The sequence below is a fragment of the Cervus elaphus genome, chromosome 21, assembly GCF_910594005.1.
Source record: "Cervus elaphus chromosome 21, mCerEla1.1, whole genome shotgun sequence".
In the NCBI taxonomy this organism is placed as follows: Eukaryota; Metazoa; Chordata; class Mammalia; order Artiodactyla; family Cervidae; genus Cervus; species Cervus elaphus.
This window is the reverse complement of record NC_057835.1, coordinates 82,009,033-82,024,328: the sequence shown is the minus strand read 5'-3', so window position 1 is coordinate 82,024,328 and position 15,296 is coordinate 82,009,033. Positions and strand designations below refer to the sequence as shown.

General features: G+C 44.9%; 1 protein-coding gene and 1 non-coding gene across 2 annotated transcripts in view; one reads left to right on the top strand and one right to left on the bottom strand.

The window, feature by feature from the left end:
* The window catches only part of SNTB1 (syntrophin beta 1), a 238,777-nt gene extending 223,684 nt beyond the window's left edge, over nucleotides 1–15,093 (top strand). The window contains exons 5-7 of the mRNA XM_043879133.1: nucleotides 2,667–2,863; nucleotides 7,650–7,840; nucleotides 11,705–15,093. Of these exons, the coding sequence (XP_043735068.1) occupies nucleotides 2,667–2,863; nucleotides 7,650–7,840; nucleotides 11,705–11,797 (481 nt within the window). The 3' untranslated portion in view covers nucleotides 11,798–15,093. The remainder of the gene's footprint in view (nucleotides 1–2,666; nucleotides 2,864–7,649; nucleotides 7,841–11,704) is intronic.
* TRNAC-ACA lies at nucleotides 13,023–13,094 on the bottom strand. Its single transcript has one exon. It is a non-coding gene; the product is annotated as a tRNA-Cys (tRNA).
* Nucleotides 15,094–15,296: the final 203 nt, after the last annotated feature.

Genomic DNA, 15,296 nt, shown 5'->3' with positions numbered 1-15,296 from the left:
TTAGTTCTCTGACCAGGTGTGGAGCCCGCACCCTTGCTTTAGAAGCTCAGACTCTCTTCACCACTGGATGGCCAGGGAAGTCCCAGATAGATTTCTTGAAATGACTAAAATATAAACACCTTTGAGTAGAAAAACACTTCGGAGCAACTAAGAAAACAGTGTGAATTTGTGTTTTCTCTACGTGCTGCTTCTTAATGAATTTTTACCCGACCCTCAGTCCCTTTAAATTCTCTATTAGACTTTTGGGAATTGCTCTCGTTTTATTTACTCTCCCCCAGATGATGAAGCCTCAGGCAGCGTCTCGGTCACTCTCATCACACAGCGCTCTGCTTCCTCCTGATGAGCTGGTCTCCACACGTGAAATCCCTGGGATGGGCGAGGAGGAGCGGTGTCAGCAGACTTCCCGTCACAGCGTCCTGGGCTCCTCTCAGCAAACTGCAGGGAGACTCTGTCTCTTATAGTCACTTCTTGTTGAGGCAAAACTGGCAAATAAATGTATGCCATGATGATTTCCTGCCCATATCCATTATGCAATTATTACTGCAATCAAGTTAATATATCCATCACCTCACATCGTTACCTTTTTTCCTGCAAATTTTATTTTTAGCAAATTTCAAGTCTAAGTGACGTCATACAGTATCTCTTTCTCTGGCTTATTTCGGTTGGCATAATGCTTCCAGATTCATCCATAAGGTTGCAAATGGCAGAATTTCCTTTTTTGTCTAAGGCAGAATAATATTACATTATGAATATATGCATGACATCTTCTTTATCGATTCATCCACAGATGGGCACTCAGGTTGCTCCCATAGCTTGGCTATTATAAATAGTGCTGCAGTGAACTTGGGGTGCAGATATTTCTTTCCGATACTGATTTTGCTTCCGTCAGATATATTCTCAGCAGTAGTACTGCTGGGTCCTTTGGTAGTGCTAATTTTAATATTTTGAGGACTCTCCTGCTCTTTTCTGTAGTGGCCGCATGAATTTACATAACTACCAACAGTGTGCAAAGGTTCCCCTTTCTCCACTTTCTTGCCAACATTTTTTATCGTTTCTACCTTCTCTATCTTCAATCAAAAGCCTTTTTCAATTAACCTTTTTCTTCAAGTCAGCATTGCAAACCACCCCTCCCACTGAATTTCAACTTTGTAAGTAAAAGAGAGCTCCTCAGAGTTATAGGAGCTTGTCAGTAGAAATTCAGTGGGCTACAGTAGGTTTTATTTTACTGACAATTTTGGTCTACAGTATTTAAGCTTGCAAGAGAAAATAATCTTTTGGACTTCTTCCATACAATTTTTAATACAGAGGTAACAACCCCTTTGCCTACGAAAAGAACTCTCCCATCCACCAAGTGAATAACACCTGGAATTCCACTAGCAACTGATGAACTGTTTCTTTCCCTATTGAAAGAAAAGGCTGAAAATGCAAATATCCTGGAGACAAGTAACATTTCTTACATTGTACTCATGCTCTCCTGCAAATTAATGATACGAGAGTCTCTCCCAAAAGGAGGTTGGATATGGAGGAGAAGGAGAAAGCATAAGAGATCTGAGTGTTTAAACGGGGCGAGTGACAGGGAGGAGCCAGCCCTTCTCAGAAGGCAGCACCCGAGACCGGTTGCCCTGTTTCCCCTGGCCTGTTAGAATGGATGGACCGTGGGAGTCACGTTTTATGCTGAATGTATGTTCTAAAGTCAGTGTGAAATCGCGTCCAGTAAAAATCACTTTTGAAAATCACTTTAATCTCCCATTAAATGCACTTCTCTTGCATGTCTGAAGAAGTCCAGCATCATTGTGCTTCTTCAAGCTTTTCAAAAATTTTTATTTAATGGTTCATTTTTATTTTGGCTGTGCGGGGTCTCCGTGGCTGCTCTGGGGCGCCCTCTAGTGCGGGAGCGGGAACTGCTCTCCCATTGCCGCTCCGGCTTCTGCTGTGGGACTTCTCTCGTTCTGGAGGCGGGGCTGCAGGCCTCCGTGGTGTGGCTCACAGGCCTAGTTGCCCCGAGGCACATGGGATCTTCCTGGACCAGGGGTCGGATTGGTGTCTTCTGCAAGGCAAGGTGGATTCTCGACCACCAGACCCCCAGGGAAGCCCTCTTTTTCAAGCTTTACACAGACACACAGATTGCTACTTCTTTAGCTGAGTCGCATGGTTGTCTGCTGCTTGCATTTGGAGACTGAGTGCATGAGAAATGCACACCCAGAAGTACATTTCTCTGCAGCCAGATACTCCAGAGTACAAGAAAAATGGTGTGTGTGGGGGCGGGGGAGGGAGCTAAATCCAACTCAGAAAACAACAGATTTCCTTTCTTGTCTCACGCTTGTGCTGGGTCATATGTATTAGCGGTGGGGGTGGGGGTTACACACCATTTAAAATTGTTCTCTCAGTCCTTTCCGTATCTTCCTTTTTGGTCTAAGTGTCTGCACAGTCAACCGATGCCCAGCTCTTGGCTGCTGTATTCATCTCCCTCCACCACGGGTGAGGACCTGAGTGAGGAGGGGGCAGAAAACCATTGTGAGCGTTAGGGTATCCTGGATCCTCGGGTTCCAGATCAGAAAAGTGAGAGCAACTCAAGCAAATCACCAGCTGGAGCTTTTTCTCAAGTGACGTGTCAGGTGGATACCGTAGCTTCCATTTTGATCATTTCTCCCTCTTCTTCTCAACAGGCTGGTCCATTCCGGTCCAGGAAAAGGATCACCCCAGGCTGGTGTGGATCTGTCTTTTGCAACGCGAACTGGTACTCAGCAGGGAATTGAAACGCATCTCTTCAGGGCCGAGGTCAGCAGGGACCTCTCACACTGGACACGGAGCATAGTACAGGGGAGTCACAACTCGGCGGAGCTCACTGCGGAGGTCAGCACAGGTGCGCACCCGGCTTTGGGCTCCTGATGTCACAGCCTTATGGGAGGGGGCACCCTCCACTGCATCATGGCCTCATTGTAGATTCCATTACTGGCTCCTCTTGGGGTACTTAAAATTCCAGAGGTAAACTTAAATTTCAGAGATACATTTCAAATTCTTCTAAATTAAGACACTAGTAATGCCCTACTAAAATGGGACCTAGAGAGCAGTCCCTCTCACCACATCTAGAGAAAGGCCAAGAGTAGCAATGAAGACCCAGTTCAGCCAAAAATTAATTAATTAATTAAACACTTTTTTAAAAGCTTAAAAAAGAACAGTGATGCCAGGCTTCTTGAGACATGGGAGAGAACTACACTTTATGGGAGATTAAAGGGATGTTCACGAGTGATTTTTACTGGATGTTATTAGTACATTTAGTAATGCTCTACTAAAATGGAACCTAGGGGTTTGATTATGAAAAGTCTTATTTCATCTTCCTGCAGAAAAAAGTCATCCACTGTTTCCACTGTTTCCCCATCTATTTCCCATGAAGTGATAGAACCAGATGCCATGATCTTAGTTTTCTGAATGTTGAGCTTTAAGCCAACTTTCTCACTCTCCTCTTTCACTTTCATCAAGAGGCTCTTTAGTTCTTCTTCGCTTTCTGCCATAAGGGTGGTATCATCTGCATATCTGAGGTTGATATTTCTCCCAGCAATCTTGATTCCAGCTTGTGCTTCTTCCAGCCCAGCGTTTCTCATGATGTACTCTGCATATAAGTTAAATAAGCAAGGTGACAATATACAGCCTTGACGTACTCCTTTTCCTATTTGGAATCAGTCTATTGTTCCATGTCTAGTTCTAACTGTTGCTTCCTGACCTGCATACAGGTTTCTCAAGAGGCAGATCAGGTGGTCTAGTATTCCCATCTCTTTCATAATTTTCCACAGTTTGTGGTGATCCACACAGTCAAAGGCTTTGGCATAGTCAATAAAGCAGAAGTAAATGTGTTTTTTTTCTGGAACTCTCTTGCTTTTTTGATGACCCAACGGATGATGGAAATTTGATCTCTGGCTTCTCTGCCTTTTCTAAAACCAGCTTGAACATCTGGAAGTTCACAGTTCACGTATTGTTGAAGCCTGGCTTGGAGAATTTTGAGCATTACTTTACTAGTGTGTGAGATGAACTTAAAAGTAAATAAATAAAAGACGGGTTACACATCAACATGCAGCAGGGTTTCTCCACATTTCCTTCATTTGTGCAAACACGAAAAACCAGATATTTTGTAGACTTTCTACTGCAGCATCTCTGAGATGATCAACATCTTTTAAAAACTATCCTGGGGCCTCCCTGGTGGCTCAGTGGTGAAGAATCTACCTGCCAATACAGGAGACATGGGTTCGATCCCTGGTCCAGGAAGAGTCCATATGCCAAGGAGCAGCTGGGCCCATGCACCACAATTCCTGAGCGTGCGCTCTGGAGTCCGGAGGCCACAGTCCTGAGCCCCGTGCTGCACCTACTGAAGCCACGAGCCCGCGAGCCTGTGCTCGGCAACAAGAGACGTCCCGCGATGAGAAGCGCGCACGCTGCCAGAAGGAGCCCCCGATGAGAGGCGCGCAGGCTGCAAGGCGGAGGAGCCCCGCTCACCGCGACTGGAGAAAAGCTTCTCAGCCGCGAAGCCCCCGCACAGCCAGAAATCAATCAATCAATAAAGTTATTTTTAAAAGTTATCCTGAAGATGGTTAGTACTCCCAATATTTTCCAGCATTTTTGAAAATGTTTCTTGATGTGTCACTGAAGTTTTCATTTTTGATACGTATTCTGTCTGGTAAGCAAAACTAGAGTTTTGAACGTGAGAAATGGTAAAGGCTCAAGTCACCTGAAAACGAAATTTCCTGAAGTTGTATGTATGCTAGCAGAGAAGTCCAGACTCCTAACAACAATCAGGAGTGTTCTAGGAAAGAATAAAGTGGCCAGAGGGGGTTGGTTTAGTTTACAGTCCACACATTTCATAAAATTCTCTCTATAAGCTGAAATCTACTTTGACAGAAAAACAATGAGGCTGTTGATCGACCAACCCAAGGAAAACAACAAAGAATTGTGCAGCTTGAGCGAGTGGAACGGTGTGAGAGGAGTTATGGAAATGGCCGAAGCCCAGTTTCAGATGCAAAGATGCCTGCAGGGAGCTGGAAGGAGGGGCTGGCGTTTTCATCAGAGCCTCAGTTAGCTTGATAATGCGTTCAATTTATCCTGTGTAGATTAAGAGCGCCTTTAGATAACCGAGTCCATTATCTCAAGGCCACAAATACCACTTTGGGTCAATTAGAATTAAAAGGAATCACGATCAGTTAATTAGACCATCCAGTGGCATAGCTTTAAAGTTCAAACATAGAGGAAAGGGGAAAAACACGTTTAGAGCCCAGTTGCCCACATTCTGCAACGTTAAACGGTGTCAAAAATGAAGATTCAAAGCAGGAAGCCGTGTATAGATGAACCTGTGCGTAGGGCAGGGACAGACACACACATGGAGAACATCCGTGTGGACACAGCGGCGGGGACTAGCCGGGAGAGCGGCTCAGACACATGCGCGCGCGCACACACACACACACACACACACACACACACACGCACGCACGACTGTGTGCACGCCGGGGCCGCTGAGAGCCTGCGCTCTGCCCAGGGAGCTCAGCTGCGTGCCCTGCAGTCAGCCAGGCGGGTGGGATGGGGTTTGGGGGTCAGAGGAAGGTCTCAGAGGGAGGGGGGTATGTGTGTGTATAACTGATTCACTGCATTGTACAGCAAAAAATAATGCAATGTAGAGCAGTTATACTCCATTAAAACAAACATAAAAAGATGGGAAGCCATCACTGTAGCTGTGCTGCCTCCGCGCTGCGGGCTGATCATCTGTGAAGCAGACGGGCGGTGGAGGTCCAGGGCCCCCGAGAGGACATGTGGGAGCTGCCACGGGCCTGTGCCCAGGACTCGCAGCTCCATTAGAGAAGACGTCTTCGGAAAATGTCAGCCCTTAGTTACAAGTTGAAAGATGGGCTTGAAAGGAAAGGGTATATGTTTTAACCAGTTAAAAGCCTCTTCATTCTGAGAGCGGAGAGACAGCCTGTTTGTCCCACCGCGTTAAGACCCGGAGCGTCTCTCGCGGGCATCCCTGTCCGGCCCCTCCGCATCCTGCGCCGGAGCAGGACACCGGCGTGGAGGGAAGGGCTGGATCCGGCGTCGGAACCGCCGGGCTGGGACGTGCTCACCTCTCTGAGCTTCGCTTTTTTCACTCATACTAAGCTTCCCAGGGGCGGTAGGGTGAAACTCACTTCGGTTTATAAAGCTGAGCTAGTGATGGTGTAGAGTAATCAATACTGTCTTCATCTTTGCGCCTCCCTCAGAAAGACGTGTCTTGGTTTCCCTAAAGAGCTTTCAGATGTATATGAAGGCCAGAGCCAGTTGAGTTACCAGGGTCTGTTCAGTGTGGTGTTTTGTAAGACAAAAAAAAAAAAAAAATCCAATCTGCTCCTTAATCACCTTTACCAGAACACTCTGCTTTATTTTGGGGGCTGTGCGTTTTGAGGGATCTTATTTCCCCAACCAAGAATCGAACCCTCGGCCTGACAGGAGACCTAACCATCAGGCTGCCAGGGAATTCCCTCCAGAACGCTTTGGTGGAGGGTTTTAACACTCACAGGTCTCCCTAACAGAAACTTGGAATCGGGAGGCAGGCCCGCTGCTCTTAATCGGAAAGGGCTGGTCTCTTCCTAGAGGCAGCGTGGGCCCCGGATGAGTGCTGGCGCATGACCTGATGGGGAGGTTCTGTTGTTCTCTGGGATCGGGGGCCCCTGCGCACAGCAGCCGAGGCTGACTGCACCCTGGGCGGTGGGGGACGCGGCTCCTTCTAGAAGCTGCTCCTCACACCACGATCTGCAGCAGCCGCTTCTCCAGGACCCACGATGATCAGATCATCAGGGAAATTCCAAAAGCTGTCCTTTCTGTTTATAAAAGGAGCTTTGACTTTTTAAAATGAAAACTCAGGTTGGTTTTTAACAGCTCGCTGCTGGCTTCTTACATGTGGTTTTGTTAACTTGGGTAATGTCACTGGGGTAGTGATTGCTTCTCATTGGGTGACAGGTGCTGCATTAATTGATTGATGATTGATTCATTTATAGATTGCGTGTGTGTGTGTGTGTGTGTGTGTGTCTGTCTGTCTGTCTGTGTGTATGATGAAGACAATGATCAGAGGTAGCTTACTCTAAATAAAAAATGTCAGGGACTTCTCTGGTGGTTCGGTGGCTAAGGATCTGCCTTGCAACGCAGGAGACTCGGGTTCAATCCCTGATTGGGGAACTAAGACCCCACATCCCTGGGGGCCACTGAGCCCACATGCCAGAACAGAGAGAAGCCCCCCGGCTACAGAGAAGACCCCTCGAGCTGCAATGTAGACCCAGTGCAGCCAAATACATGGTTTTTTAGGGTCAGTTCTTTCTCCAGCTTGAGACAAGGCCATTGGAACACCTGTCTCCCTAGATACAAATCAGATGGTTACATTAGGGCTAGAGCCCAGATAAAATGCAGTAAATCTCAGCAAAAGGAATTTCTTTCTGTTTATTTCCCTTCATTTCACGGGACAAGTTAAATGACAATATCATAATCTAAGAAGAATACTTTCATGCACATTATTAATTTTTAACTTTAGAAAGCAGCTCTGTGGCTGGGCCTGGGGGTGGGGAGACGAGGTTAAGTGCCAGGGAGAAGGGACGCCCTTCCACTGCTCATCACTCACCCTTCCTTCTCTGTCTTTCTCTCAGCTTGCACCTACAAAAACCAGGAGTGCCGGCTGACCATACATTATGAGAATGGATTTTCGATTACCACTGAACCACAGGAGGGGGCCTTCCCCAAGACAATCATACAGGCTCCTTATGAAAAGCTGAAAATGTCTTCAGATGATGGAATCAGGATGCTGTATTTAGATTTTGGAGGCAAAGATGGAGAGCTTGTAAGTACACTTTTCTTTAGACTGTGACTTCGTGTATTTCCTTATGCAACTCACCCATACTGGCTCGCAAACATAATACTACCTTATATTCATTTAACATTTGATTATTAACAAAGTATTTACAGGTTCATGTCTTAATGGATCCTTGCAAAATAGTGATGGCATCCAATTTTTTCAGCCCTTTACTTTGGTCTCATTTGAATATTACAGAAATGTTTGAGTCAAAGGAAAGGATCCTTTATATAGTCAGCATTCAGTTCTTCTCAAAGAGGGCCCCACCACCGTCAAAATGTACCATTCATTGTTTAAAAGCATCTGATCTAAACTGGGCGTTGTGTGAGGTGTCAGGGATACACGGATGTAAAATGCCGGTCCTGCCCATGGTCTCCGAGGTCTCAGGAGTGCAGAAGGTGAAGAGCCCAGAGGGGAAGGGGCAGCCAGCAAACCCAGCAATGCTGGTCAGCTCCTCCGCGCAGAGAGGACCAGACAAGGACCGGGAGCTGTGAGTGCCTGTCAGGAGGCATCCGGCAAAACCGGTGACTTTGTCAGTCGGGGCGACATCTGTACTTCTTCTATCATTGCAGGCTGCCCATGTATTTAAAATCATGATTTCCTGCGATGTTACCGACTACCATAATGAAAAAATACATCACTCTACTTCCTCTGAAGTGTGGAAGTCACACTTGCCTCCACTTTCTAGCACGGGTGGTTCTCAGGAAGACACGGCATCTCATTTAAGCCGTGAAATGTAAAGCTGCAAAAAAGGACTTTGATTTGGAAAAGCCGGTCTCAGTCTAGGTCCTTCCTAGTCACTGGCTTAGTCAGCAAATATTTATTGACTCATACTTGATAACCTAGATGGGGGTGGATACATACAGTGCAGAGACAAATCTCTAACAATAAGATCCAGTCATTGCAACTCAGCTCTTAGGCTTGTGTGACTCTCCCACCCTCCCCCGGGGCTTCCCTGGTGAAGAATCTGCCTAAAGTGCAAGAACCTTAGGAGCCGGGGGTTCCACCCCCGGGTCAGGAAGATCCCTGGAGGAGGGCACGGCAACCCGCTCCAGTGTTCCTGCCTGGAGAATCCCACGGACAGAGGAGCCTGGCAGGCTGCAGTCCACGGGGTCGCACAGAGTCGGGCACAACCGAGCAACCCTCCCACCCCCACTCCCGTCTCTTCGAAGGAAAGGCCACGCTCCACAACTGAGACCCGGTGCAGTCAAAATAAATAACTAAAAATTAAAGAAAGGGTTTCTGTGGGTACTGAGTCGCTTCAGTCATGTCCGACTCTGCGACCCCGTGGACTGTAGCCTGCCAGGCTCCTCTGTCCACAGGCTTCTCCAGGCAGGAACACTGGAGCGGGTTGCCATTTCCTCCACCAGGGGATCTTCCTGACCCAGGCATCTAGCTCGAATCTCCTGCATCTCCTGGCAGGCGGGTTCTTTACCACTAGCTGCACGCCTGTAATCTCAGTGTTGCGTGTTCCAGGGCAGGCAACACTGCTAGCCAGGGCAGCACCAGACTTCTTCCGCTGGGGTCATGCCATTCCACAGGAGTCACGATGAAGTTGGTGCCATGGGGCGGAAGGAGGTCTGAACTTACTTGCTAAGAACAACTTCCAGCTAGTCATTTTCCTAACATTTAAAGTGGATCCACAGGATTTTATAGAATTTTGTTGTTGTTTATTTGTGTGTTGCAATCAGTAAATTCAGTCTGAAGCACCACTTTGGAAAGAAAGAAGTGATTAGCAGGTCCATTTTCCTGGGAATGCTTCCGGTTCAGTTGCTCCTCTATCCATCACCCAACTGGGCACTTTTTGCAAAAGGTGACTTTAGCTAAAGGTGCTGGGCACCTTTTGCTAAAGCCTCCCAAGAAGTCTTCTGCTTTTTATCCATGGCTGGAAAATTAAAGGCTTTTTGCCAGTGAGGAAAAATAACTTAGGTCTAAACTGGTCTTTCTGCCTGTAATTGCGACCTGACTTGAAAACTTAGGAAGGACTGATTTTTCTGCTGTCGATATGTTAGTCTGAGCAGCTCAGTTTCAGATACACCTTTCCCAGGATCGAGGCAGGTGCTAGGGAAGGGAGCAGAGGCGAGTGGTAGAAAATGCAATAAACTGAGGGTCAAGAGACCCCTGCGTCTTTCTGAGTCTGGAACTAACTCATCACATGTCCTGGGCAAGTCCTCTTATCTCTTTGGCTCTGAGTCTCCCCATCTAGAAAACATACGGACTGAAGTAGGTCATCTTTAAGGTTAGTTTGAAAAGTTACATTCTGTGTTAGTAAAAGCGAATATGGTAGTGAAGTGGATTTCCCTGGCAGCCTAGTGGTTAAGAATCTGCCTGCCAATGCAGAGGACACAGGTTCAATCCCTGGTCTGGAAATTAAGATCCCACATGCCACAGGGCGACTAACCCACTTGCTCCAGAGCCCGTGTTCCGAAATAAGAGGAGCCCCCCTCACTGCAAACTAGAGGAGTGCTGAGCACACAAACGCAGCGCTGCAAACACGGGTGCCACCAAAACACGAGAGGCGGCGGTGGTTAGGCCCAGAGCCTGGCATCAGACAGACCTGCCTCTGAGTTCATGCTTTCTCTTTCCTGTAAGCTGTATGGTCTTAGAAGGTTTTATAGCTTCACCAGATCTTAGTTTCGCATTTAAGATATAGTAACAGTAGCTATCCCATGGGCATTCTGTAAGAAGTCACTAAGATAACGTACAGAAAATATTCACACAGTGCCTGGTTCATGCTAAGTACAACTTAACTTTGCCGGATGTTACTGTGGTCAGGTTGTTATTGTCCAGCATCAGAGTAGAGCTGGGGATGAGGGGGACGAGAGAGTGGCCCTGGCGTACGCACTGCCATGGGCAGACAGCCTGTGGCACGGCGCGGGCAGGCGCAAGGGCCCGGCCAGGTGCTGTGGTGCCCCAGAGGGGTGGGAGGGACGTCTGTGTCCTTAGAGCCGATGCTTCCCGAGGCCAGCAGAAACTCACACCGCACTGTAGAACAGTTATCCCCGTCACAAAAATATCCTATGATAAACCATCTTAGAAAAGAGTATTAAAAAGAGAATGTACATATGTGTATAGCCGAATCACTTTGCTGTACAACAGGAATTAACAACACTGTAATCAACTATACTTCAATAAAAAGAAAAATAAAAAATGAGATTAAAAAAAGAATTAGGAGCAACACAATGCTCTTGAACTAGGTCAGGTGATTAAAATCTCAGCCTGGTAGGCTCTGACCTTGTGCCGGCTCTAGAGGGACACGCAGGAAAAAGCCGCCTTCAGAAGGAGCCTCAGCAGACAGTGCTGGAGGTGCTTACGACACCCGGGCTGTGAGCAGCGGCTGCACGCAGTGTAGCTGCTGTATTTTCTGGTTTGCGAGGGATTTCCACCTGCAGTATCTCATTTTAATACTCTACCCTGTAAGTTAGGTTGGACTGAGAATACTTTTAAATGAATTGTCCAAGATTATGTACACACCTGAAAAGTGTTAGAACCAGGACTCAGATCTACGATGGGAAACAGCACTGCCTCATGCTGTACCTCATCCAACATAAATAATCATGATACCAAAGATAAAAGGTTTAGACAGTCAAGAGCAGCACTGATATGTACACTATTGGTTTGTATAAATTTCACAGAACTTATTTTGGGAAATAAGATATATGAGATGTAAGGAGTAAGTTCAAAGAGTTGTTTTTTTTTTTAATCTCATTGGGGGGCAAGGATTTAAAAACACAGTTGCTCCAGTTAACGCTTAAAAGCAGAAAGTGCTTGGCTCTGTTTGATGTGTAAATCAGTATTTTGTGTCAAGCATTCATTTAAAATTTTTCCTGTTCTCTTCTTTTTAAATTTCAGCAACTGGACCTGCACTCCTGCCCTAAGCCAATTGTCTTCATCCTCCATTCCTTCCTGTCAGCTAAGATCACAAGACTGGGATTGGTGGCCTGAGCAGAGGGGCGAATGACCTCTGAGCAGAGGCGGCTTCGGCGCCCCCAGGACAGCGTCGCGTCGGACAGCATCCGCAGTGACCACCAGGAGAAGCACATCAGCTTCAGACCCCGAGCCCCGAGCAGCAGCGTCCGGCTTCCCCTCAGTTTCGCAGCTACAAAGGGTACTCTCAGAAAACACCGCAAGGACTCTCAGAGTGAAACTGTTTTTTTAGCACAGTAAAAGGGTAGAGAGGTGAGGCTGATTGGAAATACACAGCATAGCTCTTACATAATGCCAATCAAGGACATGCTACTGAAACAGCATGTGCGGCTCTTAACCATACAGTTTCTAGGCAACTGGTTCAGCCGCTAAGCCAGGGCTGAACAGACGAGAAAAGGATGTTTTCCACCTCCCCCTTCCCCACCCCAGGAGTAAGCACCCCTGGTTTTACTGTGCTCTATTTCCTACTTCTAACTGAGTTGACTTCACTGGTAAGGAAAGTACTCAAATGGAAACCCACCTTCTATTTAAGTATGAAACAGCTGTTACTTTTTCTTAATGAATTACCTTTCAGTGATGTAGGATGATTCTGCAGTGTTCTTGTGAGCATATGATGAGTGGGAATTAACGCTTCAGATACTTAGCTGTAAGCCAGTAGATTCTGAGCCGGAGTAGACTGCTTAAGTTGCAAAGCTTTGCTGAAGAGTGGTTTGCGTGAAAGAATTAATTCTGGGGCTACACTCATACCAAGGCCTGCTATTTTAGAGCCTGACTTAGAGCTTTATTTATAGAAAGCAAATCATGGATTTTTTTTAAAAAGATTGTCATTTCAGATATATATATATAATAATTCACGGCAGGTAACTAATTATACCCATTTTGTGGTTTTCAGTGGAAGTGCTGAGCAATGTATTGGCCCTTATTTCTGCCTGTGCTGTATGCATGCATTTTCAAGCAAGTAATAGAGCCTTATATGATTCTCTTTAATGCTGGGTTCTACACAGAGAGCCAGCGTTATAACCAAACCCATGAATAGCACTCACAGCTCTTTTGGAATTCCAGGGAAATAATATAATGACCTGATATTTTTCTACAAGAATATTTTCAGACAGCATAGTGAAGTCGCTCCGTGGTGTCCAACTCTTTGTGACCCCATGGACTGTAGCCCACTAGGCTCCTCTGTCCATGGGATTTTCCAGGCAAGAACACTGCAGTGGGCTGCCAACTTCTTCTCTAGAGGATCTTCCCAACCCAGGGATCGAACCCGGGTCTCCTGCATTGTAGGCAGACACTTTACCGTCTGAGCCAGCAGGGAGGTCCCAGACAGCACAGTCTTACTGATTTAACACTTTTGCTTTTATATTTCAAAACACATTCACTGAAAACAACCTGTTATTTGCTTTTAAAGTAATTTTCCTCAAATCTTGAAAATTAGCTCTAGAATTTCTGTATTTGCAACTCTTCTCTCCTCTGTAGTTTACACAGACAAACGTTCCAGGTTAGATTTGTGTCTTTTCAGAGAGCTTTAAAAAGTGATTTTGTTCACTCAGATACATGTGTTTATGGGGTTTTACTTTAGACCAGCATTTTATTTTAGATAGGTGTTTCCCCAGAGTAATACAAGTAACATTAATTCAAGTTCCAAATGGTATTGACTGAATGGTATTTTGTGTGGAGGGAAATAAAAGGGTTAGTAATCAAAAACTGTTACATACTGCATTAAAAAATGTTAAGAGTTCATGGTTGCAACCCTCTTCAAAGACTTTATTGCACATTGCAATTCTGCAGGGGAAATGATCCTAACACATAGGGATGATCCTATGTCATTCCTAACACATCTACAGAACTACTTTCTAAGACATCTTATGAAACTAGTGTTTAAACACACACACACACAAAACTATCACTTTGGAAAACATAGCTTTAACACTGATTTTGTTTTGTTTCCTATTTTAAAATGCTGAAGAGTTAAGTCCCAGCCTCAATGTTGTAGGAAAGCTTTGATGCATCTGTAAATTGTAACACACTCTTTCATGATATATTTTCAAAATCACTGGAATGTTGTTATACAAGAGAACTATACTTGTGTATTGTAAATAACATGAAAATAAAGATATTAATGCCAATAGTTTAATTCAATAATATGTAATCTAAGGTGCTCAGTACCACATGAAGTGTGAGTTAATTACTCATAATTAAGTTGCAAAGATCTTATTATATATTTATAGACATTAAAATGATCATAATTACAAATACTGTTTCTTCATCACTTGAGTTTTAGACTGATTACTATCTGGGTGGGGGTCAAAAGAAACTACATTCTCTGCATTTATAAAAGTTTAATTTAAATATTTATATTTTAGAAAAATATATTTGAATAAAATCAATGCATTTTCTGAATTAAAATATTAGCAAGAAATAGAAAATTTTACTAAGAATTGTGTATATAAATCATTTTTCTTCCTCAAAATTAAACTGTATATCAGAGTAGCTATGATGAATCAATTCAAATATTCATCTTTTCTCCTTCAATTCGAATTCAACCAGTTATTGCTTCACACTGTAGATTCTAATCTTGTCTTGATGTGTGTTATGAGTGATGTGAATAACACAGACTCATACGTCTGGATCATACTTGGGTGCGGAGAACAAGTCAGCTGTCATTTTGGGGGATTTGTTTTTGTCCAGTTCCCTCTGTGATCAATCTGTCTCGTGTTTGAATTGATGAATTATTAAATTCACGATGTCTGTTCTTTTAGGTGCAAACTAACCTAATGACTGATGTCTTAAACTAGACCTTGAGGGAAGCTGCCCAACTGTTAATTAGGTGAGCCCTGTGGTGTGGTGACGTATCTCTAAATCATCCCATGGGAATTTAAAGAAAACCAACAGGAATGCAGATATCAAGTTTCTTTTTCTGATTTGACTAAGTAGGAGAAATAAAACTATAAATCTATTTTAAAAACATTCAGGCAGAGACATTTAATTAATTGTATCAATTGATGCACTGAAGTGCTTAAAAAAAAAAGAAAAAAATGCATGTTGCTTTGTCCAAAAGCTTGTTGACCCTGCTTGGTTGAAGTCAGAAGGAACGCTCTTAATGGGCAGGAGTCCTCTACAATTAATGAGTGGGGGCCTTTCTGGCCCTTGTTTTACAGATATTAGACATTCTATCTTGAGGGGACTGGAGTGGACTGGGGTGAGGAAGTGATTTATGAATGTACCATGAGTTTATAAAATGTGCCTATGTTTATAGCACTGTGGCTATCCTGTAAAATTTATATATGAATTAAATAAATATTCACCTCTGCGTACGCTGGGCTGACCGGTGCATTTCCTCAATAGCCACACAGGGATATGGGGGCATAAAGACACATCTCGCTGGTCTCTTCCTCCAGGATTGGCCTAGAAAAGGTGCTAACAGTGGGGGTGAGGCTTCCACTAGCTGTGTTTGTGTGTACAGGTTCATGTTGCATCTTCACCTGGGGCGTAGGGCTTTCAAGTCTCATTTTAACTA